General features: G+C 38.3%; 1 protein-coding gene across 3 annotated transcripts in view; it reads left to right on the forward strand.

The window, feature by feature from the left end:
• Positions 1-316: 316 nt before the first annotated feature.
• Ppig (peptidylprolyl isomerase G) overlaps positions 317-13784 on the forward strand; it is a 27592-nt gene continuing 14124 nt past the window's right edge. The window contains exons 1-10 of one of the 3 annotated variants that reach the window (XM_021183724.2): positions 545-861; positions 8357-8443; positions 8610-8676; positions 9074-9151; positions 9257-9331; positions 9693-9800; positions 10062-10106; positions 11160-11247; positions 12756-12785; positions 12877-13016. In XM_021183724.2, the coding sequence (XP_021039383.1) occupies positions 9091-9151; positions 9257-9331; positions 9693-9800; positions 10062-10106; positions 11160-11247; positions 12756-12785; positions 12877-13016 (547 nt within the window). In that variant the 5' untranslated portion in view covers positions 545-861; positions 8357-8443; positions 8610-8676; positions 9074-9090. Of the gene's footprint in view, positions 456-544; positions 862-8356; positions 8444-8609; positions 8677-9073; positions 9152-9256; positions 9332-9692; positions 9801-10061; positions 10107-11159; positions 11248-12755; positions 12786-12876; positions 13017-13784 lie in introns of those variants that run through there. The other 2 variants (XM_021183715.2, XM_021183705.1) reach the window with 2 other exon arrangements.

Raw genomic sequence — 13784 nt, forward strand, 5'->3', positions numbered from 1 at the left:
CTACCACGCCCCGAAAGTAGCTCATCTTTGTTACTAGCTTTTGAGCGTTTGCTGAAGGTTCCTTGGAGGCAGAACGTCTCTCTAAATACCTCGACAGAGCACGTCACTGTTTATAAAGTGACGCGCATCATTTCGGGAGCGCTGTGACATTCTGACGGACCCACACCGATCCAATCAACTCTCAGAAACCATCAAGCGACCGGTCGGGAACGTATTTTAAAAGGCAGAAAAGACCCCACAAGCTCAAGGAGAAGATGCTGACGTCAGCCCGGGAACGCCGGGAGTCGCCGGCACCCATCCCTGACGTACTTCCGGCGCGACACCTTCCCTCCACGCCTGGCCTGGGCTGTGGGGGAGGGAGGCGGTTAGTGGGCTTTAGCGCCTTTCCTGACGGCGGTAGATTTGAAGCGCTTTCCAGGACCGGGCCGGGAGACGAGAAGCCCGCGGCAGGGCAGGTGAGGGATGCGAGAGCGTCTGTCGGCGCGGCGTCGTCTTCTGCGGGCCTTGGGGACGAGAGCGGGAAGGGCCCAGAGCGAGGGGCGGAGCCGCGGCGGGCCTCTGGGCCGAGGTAACCGTCTTTCCGTCGAGGTCTCTGGGCTGCTCGGGCTCGGAGGGGTGGCCCCGGGGACCGCGGCGCGGCCTGGGGCCCCGTGGTGGCCCGGCGGCTTGCAGCCGAGCCCCTGGGCGAAGGAAGCGGCTCTTCCTCTCCAGCCCCCGCCCTCCCGGCTCGGGCGCACACCTCCTCCCTGACGCATTTTGCCGCACAAGCTGTAATATGGCGGCAGCGACGGCAGCCTCGGCTCCCGGGAGCTAGGTTCGTTTTGGAGGCTTCGGAACCGGGAGACGGAGCGCTGCGGCGTGGTAGGTGGGACGTCTGGTTAGGGAATGGGGAGGCGCAGCGCGAGGACCTGTCAGGTTAGGGTTAGGGAGGGACGGGCGCAGAGCCAGGATCCCCGGGAATAAAATCGACCGCGGGCTCCGGTCCTCCCGACCTTTTCCTCCCGTAGGACAGCGGCTGGCGTGCATGCCTAAGTGACACAGGCCCTTGGTGTTAGGGACACTCCTAAAACTCAAGTGCGAGATGTTAACCTCAGGGCCTTAGAAGTTTTCTCATGCTCCTGAGCGACTGGAAGCGGCCGGGCCTTTGCGGGAGGAGGATTCTGTTGAGGAGAAGATGGTTTCTGAACCCCGTTCGCCTTTAGGAGAAACGAACTGATTTGTTCCGTATTTCCTCTTGATGTCGAACAAAGTCAACCTCAGCGGGCATCCGTTGTCTAATTGTTTTGGACAACCTTATGGAAGCGCCACCCTGTGCACTCAGTTTGATTTCTTAGCACGAATACATTACTTGCGCTAAGTAAAGATTAATAAGTAAAGACTCTCTTTGTTTGTTTTTGATCACCAGAACATTTAAGAAATAATACAGTGTTTTGAAAATTTGGAAGGTCCATATTAACTTTCAGAAGCTAAATCCAGAAAGGATAAGATTTGTGTTCGTGTCATTCCCATTGTATAAAGAATATGATGACTAGTAATTGCTATTTTGTAACAGATACTGGACAGTTCGAGGAAACCTTTTTTATAAGTTTTAAAAGATTGCCATAAGTCCAGGAACTGCACAGATACTTAGAAAGGCTGCTTCTAACTTACCTAAAAGTGGAACTCCTGATTTGGTGTCACAATGTCTATAATTCCGGGCTGAAGAGAAAGGGTCACCAATCAAGGCCAGCCTGAACAACTTGATGAGACAAACAAAAACACCTTAGGGACCCCACTCTTTAATTTTAATAATGTGGAGTGTTATTAGTCATGAAATAGTTTACATTTCTCTCTGTTTAAAAGAAGCTAGTTGCTTAACAGTTTCTTTAAGCTTTATTGAATTGATTGGGTTGTCCTGCTCGCTCCCTTAAGTAGGTTGGTGTGTGTGTGTATCTTTAACAAAAATTGTATTTTTATTTCTGTAGGCCAAAATTTGGACCTTGAGATGTGCAGGCAGTACTTCAAATATTCAGAGAAGACTGCTATAATTGGACTTTTACTGACAAGGCGCATTTTTTGCTTTGTTTGAGGTCGTTGGCATTGTTAGGGCAAGCACCACTGAGCTGTATTCTTAACCCTTCTCCACTTCCGTTTGTGTGCATAGATTCAAGACTTCACAACTGGGGGCAAGTGCTAGATCACTGGACCACAAACTAACTCCTAAGTTTTCAGAATACCTGTTAAGTGGTGTTTTTCTACCAGCTCATTTTTTTCATACCAGTAGTTTGTGTATATTAAAAACATTAAAGAAAATGGTTCTATTTGGAAAAGCATAGGTGACTTTTCCTGACAACTCAAAATGTTAGCTTGTTTTACTTAATTCATCAGCAGTGTATACATTTATAAATGTATGCAAATATTTATAATTAGTTAATTTTCATTTTTTATTTGATCCATGTGCATACTTTAAGAGTGAGCTGATGAAGCTGGTTTGAATGTTAAAGTGCTTCCCTAGCAGGAAATTTTTTTAAAAGGAGGGATATATTTTTGCCCAGTTCTGGAGGTCTCAGTCCTGTTGGCCTGTTCCTTTGGATCCTGTAGCCAGGCATTACATGGTGGGGGACACACAGTAGAGCAAAATGTCTTCTTGTGGAGTCCAGGAAACAGAGGATGGAGGGAGGGGGCTGTCCCAGTACTGCCTTCAAGGACTCGCCTCCAGTGAGTCAACTTCATTCCATTAGTCCCCATCTCCTAAAAGATCCTCCATCTCCCGGTAGTGCCAAAGACTGGTTACAAAACCTTTAACATACTGCCTTTGGGGGACAATTAATGTCTAAACATCAAGAAAGTGTCTTTTAGACCTGACAAGGGAAGATGAATACAAAACAAATCTTCCAAGACTTGCTTAATGACAAACATCAATTGACATGCCAGTATGGATTAAGAAAATTTCAGAAGACTCTACCCCTAGATGAAGAGTTATTGTCAGTTGATGACTGCTGAAAACGGGAAGATATTTAAGTTCTCTTCAGAGATGAGACCCTGATAGGTTATCCAATCCCAAATAGTCTAAAACACATGCATATGTGAACAACATTAAAAGGGCCCAGTAGTTTGAATGTGTGTGTGTATAAAACAGAGGTCATGAATTTAAGGGGACTTTTGGGAGGATGTAGGAGAGGGGGTGTTAGAAGCAATTTAAATACAATAATACTCATGTATGGAATTCTCAAATTTTTTTAATTAAGTTTTTAAAAAAATCTAGATGTAACAAAGGTTCCCTTCTCTTTGTATTCAAAACTTAGTCTTCCCTGGGAATAATACTAGAAGTAATATAGAAGGCTGAAAAGTGACTCAGCAGGTAAAAGCACTTACTACTAAGTCTGAGGATCTGAATTCTCTCCCTGGAAGCCACATAGTAGAAGAAAAAAATCAATTCCTCTGAGTTGTCCTCTGACCTACACACATGTGCATTACATATACCGCCCCACTAAAAAGTAAGTGTAAAAAATTCTCAAGGTAATGTGGAAAACACAAAATAATGATACTTTATTATTAGATGTTAATGTTTCTGAAAACTGCTTATCAGTGTAGCATTAATCAACATAATATTGGTTTTATGTTTATATGCACATATTCTTTTTTAGAATTTTATGTGTGCATTGAGTGTTTTACCTACATGTATGTATATGTGTGTGTGTCTGTGTGTGTGTGTGTGTGTGTGTGTAGCATATGTGTGCCTGGTGTCTTTGGAGGACAGAAGAGCATGTCAGATTCTCTGGGAGTGGAGTTATAGATGATTGTGAACCACTGTGTGGGTTCTGGGAATTGAACCTCAGCAAGAGGGACAAATGACATTAATGGCTGAGTCAACTCACCAGTCTGTACATATTTTTACTAATACCTTAATATATATGTGTGTGTGTGTGTGTGTGTGTGTGTACAGACATACATATATACATACTGTAGATGAATAAGACAGTCTTCTAAAGTTAAAAATTGTTCAAGTAGTAGACGTATTTAATAAACTTATTTTAAATTTGACTTTAAAAACATGGAACATGTCTAGACTATTATGTTGGTATCCAAAATTTTTTCCTGGAATGACATTTTGTTATCATGTATTAATACCATATTTGACATTTTTTTTTCTTTAGACTGTCAAAGAATGGAGATAGCAGTTTGAATGTACCAGTTTAAATGTAATGTTTTATGCAGTTAAGGGCTTACAGAAATTATGTTTTTTTGTTTATGAAGTACCATAATTCAAAAAAGCAAAATACATTTATAAAAAAAGGTAATTTTAAAAATCCAATATAGCTTTAATTAATCTAACTTGAGTCTGATATAGAACCTGTTATTTGTCAACAAACCTATCCTATCAGATGCTTGGGTGTGCTGTTCTAATTCTTCAATCCAGCGGAGGCGTGTGGGTCTCTGTTCTAGGCCAGCTCAAGTTCCAGGATGGCCAGGACTACATTAAAAAACCCTGTTTCAAAACAGCAACAACAAACACTAAATTTTTTAAAATAAGCCTATCTGATAAGAGCATATTACCTTTCTTTCGGGAGAGTCAATAATAACAATATCTCATGTGAAAAGCATATATATAGGGGAGAAAACACCGGTTATAATAGGAAACACAAGATCTGTGTGGGTGTTTTGGTACACACTTGTCACCCCAGCAGTTAGGAGGTGGACGAAAGAGAATAAGGAATTTAATGTTATTCTCAAGCTACATGGCAGGCCAGGTTACTTAAAACTATTTGTAAAAAAATGAAAACAAGCCGGGCATGGTGGTGCACGCCTTTAATCCCAGCACTGGGGAGGCAGAGGCAGGCAGATTTCAGAGTTCGAGGCCAGCTTGGCCTACAAAGTGAGTTCCAGGATAGCCAGGGCTACACAGAGACACCCTGTCTCGAAAAACCAAAAAAAAAAAAAAAAAAAAAAAAAAGGGCTGGGGAGATGGCCCAGTGGTTAAGAACACTGACTGCTCTTCCAAAGCTCCTGAGTTCAATTCCTAGCAACCACATGGTGGCTCACAACAATCTGTAATGAGATCCGTCGCCCTCTTCTGATGTGTCTGAAGACAGCTACAGTGTAGTGATATAAATAAAATAAATCTTAAAAAAAAGAAAAGACTTATTTATGAAAAAAATGAAAACAAAAAAATAAATGCCAACAACAACAGAATACTGCTTCCAGGCATATTTGCATTAATTAGCATTCTTTCAATTTGATGATGAAGTCTCTGGGGGTGGCACTGTGCTTTGTGTAGAAGACAAAGTTTTAGAAGGGACTTGTGACACAGGCATATACTTCCAAATACTTAAAAAACTGAGACAGGAGGCTGTTAAATAAGTTCATGACCTGCCTGGGACACACAGGGTGTGTTTAGGGCCATCTTTGACAACCATGGAAGATCTTGGGGGGGGGGGGTTGTGCGTACTGTTTTGTGTTTTTGTTTTTTTAAAAACAACCCAAAAGTGCTGGGGGAGGGTATAGGGGACTTTTGGGATAGCATTTGAAATGTAAATGAAGAAGATATCTAATCTAATTAAAAACAAAACAAAAAGCCAGGAAGATTTTGGTGAAATTTATAGATGAGTTTATAATTTGCACGCAGGGAGGCTCATTCAGCCTGGAGATAGACGTTTCTAGAGTACTGTGACTGAACTGAATCTTAAGGGACATATGGCCAGAAGAATTAGAAGGAACAAAGAAGGAAAGCCTTGGTTGTCATCCTAGTCATTTAAAGAATCCACTCGGGGGCGAGAGATAGTTCAGCGGTTAAGAGCACTGACTGCTCTTCTGAAGGTCCTGAGTTCAAATCCTAGCAACCATATGGTGGCTTTTAAAAGATTACATTACTAAGATATAGAAAATTTAATTTAAAAAAAAAATCCACTGTCCCTTTAAGTATTGAGACTCTTAGAGTCAGTGTATTGCTGACTATACTCTTTCTTTTTTTTTTTTTTTTTTGGTTTTTTGAGACAGGGTTTCTCAGTGTAGCCCTGGCTGTCCTGGCACTCACTTTGTAGACCAGGCTGGCCTCGAACTAAGAAATCCGCCCTTCTCTGCCTCCCAAGTGCTGGGATTAAAGGCGTGCGCCACCACGCCCGGCTGACTATACTCTTTAATGTGATAAAATCACTACATTACTATCTAATTACAAATACTCCATTTAATAATTAGCTGCCTATATACTGATTCTTTTCCCCCTGGCATCTTAAAGACCCATTAGGGTGAATATGGAAATCATTTTACAGATGAAAGTGCAAAATGCATTTCTGACCACTCACTGATGTTTCTGAAACATTTGAAGAAGTTTAGCATTTTGTTTATAAAAATTATTTTATTGTTAACATGCAAAGTGATTAATAAACATTTAAAACAAGATCAATAAACAAAGTATTTTCATGCCAAACATCATGCTGTACTCTTGGAATCAGTACTTAGGAGGTGGAAGCAGGAGGATAGAAAGTTGAAGTTCAACCTGAGCTACATTGCATGATCCTGTCTCAAAAAAAAGTAGTTCTAATATGAAAAAAAAAAAATTCAGTATCACTCATTTCTGAGGAAGTCAAATAGGTAAATTGAGTTTATAATAACATTAAGTAGATGATAATGGTTACAGTTCATAATCAGTAATGGAAACAAGGTCAGACTAGAACATGCATTCCATCATTATAATGGGAGCAGCACGTGCTAATCACTACAAAATGGGGCACTGCGCCAGGTGTAATTACTTTTCAAAAAATTCAAATCTGGGTTTTATGAGATTAGATTAGCTATAACTCATTCAGGCTAAATGAATTTGTGGCAAACAAATATTCACAGATAATTAATCCCAAAAGATTTGGTTATATTCTGAGACAACTGGTGGCTAAATTTTTTTCCCTCCTGAAATGAGTCTTGCTACATAGCCTAGGTTTGTTTTAGAAGATGACTCTGGAATGCTGGGAATACAGAATTATATGGCCATTTTCTTGAAATTTTTATGGGTTTAATTTTTCTTTGAATTAAATTTTCTATATCTTAGTAATGTAATCTTGGCAATCCTTTTTTTCTTGGAAAAAATGAGAAGTTGATTAGATGTTTGTCTTATTGTTTTAGATTTTAGATATTATTAAGTAATATTTAAGAGTCATAAATATAGAGGAAACATCCTATTTATGATTAGCAATTGTTAAGTCTCTAGTAGTAATTAGTAATAGCATCTTAGCAATTTTATTTATTTTAAAAATTATTATTTTGTGTGGGGGGGTGTTTTGCCTGTGTGTATGTGTGTTCATGTCTGTAAAGGTCACAAGAGGACAGTAGATACCTTGAAACTGGAGTGTTACAGGTGCCTATGAGAGACCATTGGGTGCTGGGACTTAAACTTTGGTTTTCTTGAAGAGCAGCTAATTGTTCCTAACTGCTGTACCACTTTGCTTTCCCATTTAGTAACATTAGAGACATAGTATATAAGTCATCTTTTGTGTCACCATTGTTCGTTAGTTTTTTTGTTTTGAGACAGGTTCTCTATTAATGTAGCTCTGCCTTTGACTCTTTATGTAGATAGACTAGGATAGTCTCTAGATCCATGTAGATAGACTAGGATAGCCTCCAGATCCACCTGCTTTTGTTTCTCAAGTTCTAGGATTAAAGGTATGGGCATGGTAGTTTTTGTTTTGTTTTGTTTTGTTGTGTTTTTAAGACAGAATATCACTGTTACCCTGACTTAAGTTCCCCAGTGTTTGGATTTAAAAAGGTGAACCACTATGCCAATCCTTAAGTTATTTTCTGTAACTGGATATAAATCTATAATTGCCTCAAATTTTCAGCTAATTTGTGCCAGGGTATAACTCCGTGGTAGAACATGAGTACCATGTGTAAGTGAGGCAAGGAAGACTCTTTAGAGTGATGAGTATAGACCTTTCAGGGTATTTCTTACTCTGTGTAACATATCACAGGCTGTTTGCTAAGGCACTTTAGTCATTTAGGTGTGATAGTTTAAATAAAAGCATGTGTATTTCAATCTCTTCTGAGCAAATGAAATGGTTATTTTTGTATTCTGTTAGCTTGGCTGTTATTTAATACTTGCCAGTTTTGCTTTATCAATTCTTCCCCTTACTGTATCATTCCCTACCAAGTCTTATAATTAGACATTATAAACCCTTAAAATAAATGATTTACAAAACACTATCAAGTAAAAGGTACCTGCTGTATAAATACAGCTACCTTCATAGTATTTCACACAGTACTATGTGCCTGTCATAGGCTGTTAGTTGCTCATGACCAGAAGTAACCTCATGTAAAATTGAATATGCTTTTGATCAGAATTCTATCTACCTTATATTAGTATTATTAAAATCCCCACCTTTCATTTCAGGTGTAGTAATATGCACCTGTCATCCCAGCATTCAGGAGGCTGAGGCAGAAGGATTGCCATAAATTGTAGGCCAGCCTAGGCTATAAAGTGAGTACAAAGTTAGCCAGAAGGTAATACTTGATGAGATTTTGCCTCAGAAACAAAACCTCTTCCTTTTCTTCACAGATGATTTATTTTTGGTTTTGTTTGGAAACTTGAATATTTTTCTTTAATATCTTACATTTTAATTAGAGCTCTCATTTTTCTTTCCTAGGAGCAAAACAATTGGCTCAGTCATTCTTGGTGGATTTTTGTTTTTTATTGTTTCCCCCAACTTAAAGGTAATATACATGTTTTGTTCTTTAGTTTTACAGACTTAATACAGTATTCTGTATGGGGTTAGTAATCTGGTTTTGGTTGGTAAAATAGGAATTTATTATATGATAATGATGGTTCTCTTTAGGAGCACATTTACTAAAATTGGAATAATAAAAGAAGATTAACATAACTCCTGCCCAGTAATTACTATGCCTTAATCTTTAAAGTCTTTTCTAGTTTTCCTCAAAGTATAGTCTAATCTCCAAGAATCATAGTGAGTTACCCCAAGGAGACAAATGTAAAATAAGTTCAACAACATTTGTAATTTATGTGCAATAGATTTTGCTTTTAGACATTAATAGAAAATCTTTGCCATTTTAGTTGGCTGCCTAAAACTGTACCATATTTATGCACTTACAGACTGAAGTGTTGGAACCATGGGGATAAAGGTCCAGCGTCCTCGATGTTTTTTTGACATTGCCATCAATAATCAACCTGGTAAGAATATTTATATAAATATATAAATTAAGAAAATATTCTAATTAACATACTAGAATATAAAATTGTACTCAAGATATTTAAACCAGTTACCTTCTTTTTCAGCTGGAAGAGTTGTCTTTGAATTATTTTCTGATGTATGTCCCAAAACTTGTGAGAACTTTCGCTGCCTTTGTACAGGTTTGTTTGCATTTTCAACTGTCCTAATTTCTAGAAATACTAGCTGTGAACCCTGCATTGGGATGAAGACATATAATGTCAAAACTCAGGCTGAGTCAGGAGCATACATTCAAGACCATTCTGGACCACATGCAAGGGGGCCTGTAATCCCAACCCTTGGGAAGCTGAGAGGAGGACTGTCAGTGTAATGGCAGCATGAGTTACAAAGATAGACTTGGGTTCAAAAATTTCAAGTTAATTAAAAATAAATACTAGTTGTAATAAGATTTTATCTGAGATTGATTTCTGTGTACTCTAGAATAATATGGGCTTTACTAATATTTCAGTCTTTTCATTGATCTATGACTATTTCTTTCTCCAGGTGAAAAAGGGACAGGGAAATCAACTCAGAAGCCATTACATTATAAGAGCTGTCTCTTTCATAGAGTTGTCAAGGATTTCATGGTTCAGGGTGGTGACTTCAGTGAAGGTGAGATTTTGAATCCTATAAAAGACAAGACATATTTTTTGTTAAACATAAAGGTTTGGGGTAGTGTGTGTTGTACAGGGAAATGGAGAACAGAGGACAATTTACAAGAGTCAGTCCTCTTGTTATTGAAATTATATTGATGTGTTTTAATTTGTTGTGTTCCTTTGAGTGTTATTGGTGCAGTCATTTGTATACATACTTGATGAGAAGCATTTGACTGCGTTTACTATCCTGAGTTCTAAGAGTGTTTTTCATAACTAGGGAATGGAAGAGGAGGAGAATCTATTTATGGAGGATTCTTTGAAGGTAAAGTTTTTATATTTGTTTTTAGAATTTTTACTCACTATAAATTACAGTAGGAATTAAGCATATGAATATAGAGATAACTTAATGGTTTTCATATTTTACTTTTGGTATTCAAGAGAATATTGTTTCAAATTTCTCATACATTTTTCTCACTCTAATCAAAGATTAAAAGAAAAGTTCTTACCATTGAAGTAAATAATGCTCTGATGGAGGTTCAGTTAATGAGTCTAGACTGTGATGTTTCTCTCTCCATGCTCATGAGTGAAAGGGATAAAATGTAAAGAAATACATCTGGACTCTTACAACCTTGCTATTTATTTTTAGTACAATGCTGGGATCAAACCCAGGGCATTGTTGATGGTAGGCAAGAACTTTTAAGTATCTTAGACTGAGAGATAAGAGAGCTTGATAGCATGCTTGGAGTTCTGAGTTCAATCCTTTACACCAGGGAGGAAAAATTAGTAATAAATCTAAAATTACAGGGGTAAAAATTGGTTCATAATAGGTTCTTTCTTTCTTCATAACCTGACCTTGTTATGTTGTGTTTGACAGTAAAGAACACATCCAGCCAGGCATGGTAGCACTGAACTGTAATACCAGCACTGGGGAGGTTCAGAAAGGATTTGGAGGCCAACTTAGTTTAAATGCAAGACCCTGTCTCAAACAGGAAAATATCCATTGTGAACAAGAATGGAAAATGAATTATTTTGAGTGTGATGTATATGCACATGTGTAAGCAAATGTGAGCATTTCCTCCCGTGTACAGGCTAGAGGAAGACATCAGGTGTTCTACCATTCTCCTTTACTCCTTTGAGACAGTGTCACTGAATCTAAGCCAAGCTATCAGCCAGCAAGTCCCGGCAGTTTTTCTATTACTACCTCCCACAGCACTGAGGTTACAAGTATGCAATGGTCAACATGGTTTTCTACATGAGTCCTCAATGTTTGCACAGCAAGCCTCTTAACCACTGAGCCATCTCCCCAGTCTTGAAAAATAAGTGTCTTGGAGCTTACACTTCTAATATAACTGAAAATTTTCTTCTCTTTATATAGATGAGAGTTTTGCTGTTAAACACAACAAAGAGTTTCTCTTATCAATGGCCAACAGAGGGAAGGATACAAATGGCTCTCAGTTCTTTATGTATGTATTTAAGGTTTCAAATATCCCTGCTAACTGTCCCTATTGCCTTTATAAGAGAGAGATTGTAAAATTATAGAAGTAAAACAATCACTGATGGTATAGTAGAATGGTTACTAAAGTCTCAGGTGATAGAGCTTGCTGAAAAAGTAATAGGTGGCTTAAGACATTGCCATTGTCAGAGAACAAAATCGGAAATACATCCACCACATCAGGTACCATCCACTACTGTACCCAGCTTTCTATGTGGATTTTAGGGATCAAACTCAAGCTTTTTTATCTATCCTTAAGAGGTTTTATCCTTAAGAGGTTTTATATACCAGTATGTCTCTATGTAACCAAATACCAGGCTTCTAACTACATAGTTTTGAGGTTGACCTTGAGAATAAAAGAGGGGTAGGGGTACTTGCAAAAAATGCATTGAACAATAAGTGCTTTCTTTAGATTCAGGTGAGTTTGATTTGAAAGTCTCTTGATCAGGGTCCTTGAACCCCATCTTAACTTCCCCAGTACATGTAATTATTATGCTCTTGTTTGAGGTTGACCCAGTTTAATTCAACTTTTCTTCAACACAAAATTTTATTCAATATCACAGATAACAAGCTCAAAAGCCTAGAGAAGTTGAATAACATAAGTAAGCCTGTTGGAACATAGAATCTCAGCTATTAAAACCTGTGTTGAAGAAAACAGGAACACTAAGTAATGGTTACATATTCCATAAACTAGGTACTATCATTTTCAGATATTCCAGAGAGATTTGGAAATTGGATTTTCATGCAGAAGTACCTACAATTAAATGTTGGCAGTTAATTTTTAAAATATATGAAATTAAGTGGACTGTTTCTATTCAGGTTCAGCAAATATATCTCAGAGCCATCAGACTGACTGTTCCCACCTCTCTCAATTCCTCTAAAACCCTCCACTTTAACTGTTTAAAAGGTTAGGGTGAGGCTGGAGAGATGGCTCAGTGGTTAAGAGCACTGACTGCTCTTCCAGAGGTCATGACTGAATTCAATTCTCAGCAACCACATGTTGGCTCACAACCATCTGTAATGGGATCCCATGCCCTCTTCAGATGTGTCTGAAGATAACTACAGTGTACTTGAATTCATAAAATAAAATCTTAAAAAAAAAAAAAAAAAAAAAGGGTGAAAAGCTCCATTGTTAAACCCATAAGTTAGTAGAATGATTTGGTAAGTTTAGCAGTGTCAATACAACAGAACATCATACAACCAGGAATATTTAATAAAAACATAGTGACAAGTAGAAATACAAGTGGATAGAAATAATTCTAAATGTCAACTGCATGCACTCACTGTCTTCAGCAGTCAATAGGCATGGCTTTTATATTCGGAACAAGCTTTTGTAAAACTCTATGGGAAACCCTTTGCACTCATGAGGCTCTGCTATGTAAGGGTATCACATGATTTCTTATGTTCAGTGCACTTTTTTGTTTTTTTAGAAGCTAACTTTGTTTTTCTGTTTTTATTTTATCTGATGAATTCCAAAAGAACAACAAAACCAACTCCTCATTTAGATGGGTAAAGATTATTTTAATATCTTACAACATACTTTATTTTGTTGTATTAAAGTAAGAAGCTTTTATTTAATAATTTTTACATGACATTTCAGGCATCATGTTGTTTTTGGGCAAGTGATCTCTGGTCAGGAAGTTGTGAGAGAGATTGAAAACCAGAAAACAGATGCTGCTAGCAAACCATTTGCTGAAGTTCGGATACTCAGTTGCGGAGAGCTGATTCCGAAGTCTAAGGGTAAGAACGGGTGCACGGTTAAGGGAACTCTTACTTGGATAAGTAGAGATTATAAATAAGCATGAGGTTTTGTGGGTTTAGATGTGTTCTGTGCTGTCAGTTTTTTCTAATTTATGTGTGCTTCTGTACGTATGTGTCTGGGACAAGCACAGCCTCACTTATGGTTCTTCAGAAGTCATGGACAATATACTGTAAGTACAATATACAATAGGAAAATTATAGTTGTGAAGAACTTTGCACAGTGTTTAGCGTTTGTAAGTCCTCTGCAGATCATTATTCACTACTTTCTTCAATCTCTTTTGGTGTGTGTGTATGACAAGATCTCTGTGTAGCCCTGGGTAAGTCATGTACACACAGATAAGTACACATGCACTCGAGTGCGCGCACACACACACCGCCTCCCAAGTGGTAGGATTAAAGGCATGCATCAGCATGTCCTGCTCAACCTCTGTTTGAAATTCTAATATAGGTTACATCTGCTAGAATGTTTGTTTTGGAAACATGCCTTTATTCCAATCCAATTGTTATGTTAGAAAATTTTACTTAAGCATAATCTTGTCTACACACAAAGTAAATGCAGAAAACCTAACTTGACTAATTACCTTCATAGGCATATACAAAAAGTGTAATTTCAGGAGCAAACTCCTGGTATTCTTCAGTGTCATTAGACTTTTTTTTTTTCCTACTTCCTGGTAATTTAGTCTAAGTAAAACTGAATCACAGCCGGGCACACCTTTAATCCCAGCACTGGGGAGGCAGAGGCAGGCA

This window comes from Mus caroli, chromosome 2, assembly GCF_900094665.2.
Source record: "Mus caroli chromosome 2, CAROLI_EIJ_v1.1, whole genome shotgun sequence".
Lineage (NCBI taxonomy): Eukaryota > Metazoa > Chordata > Mammalia > Rodentia > Muridae > Mus > Mus caroli.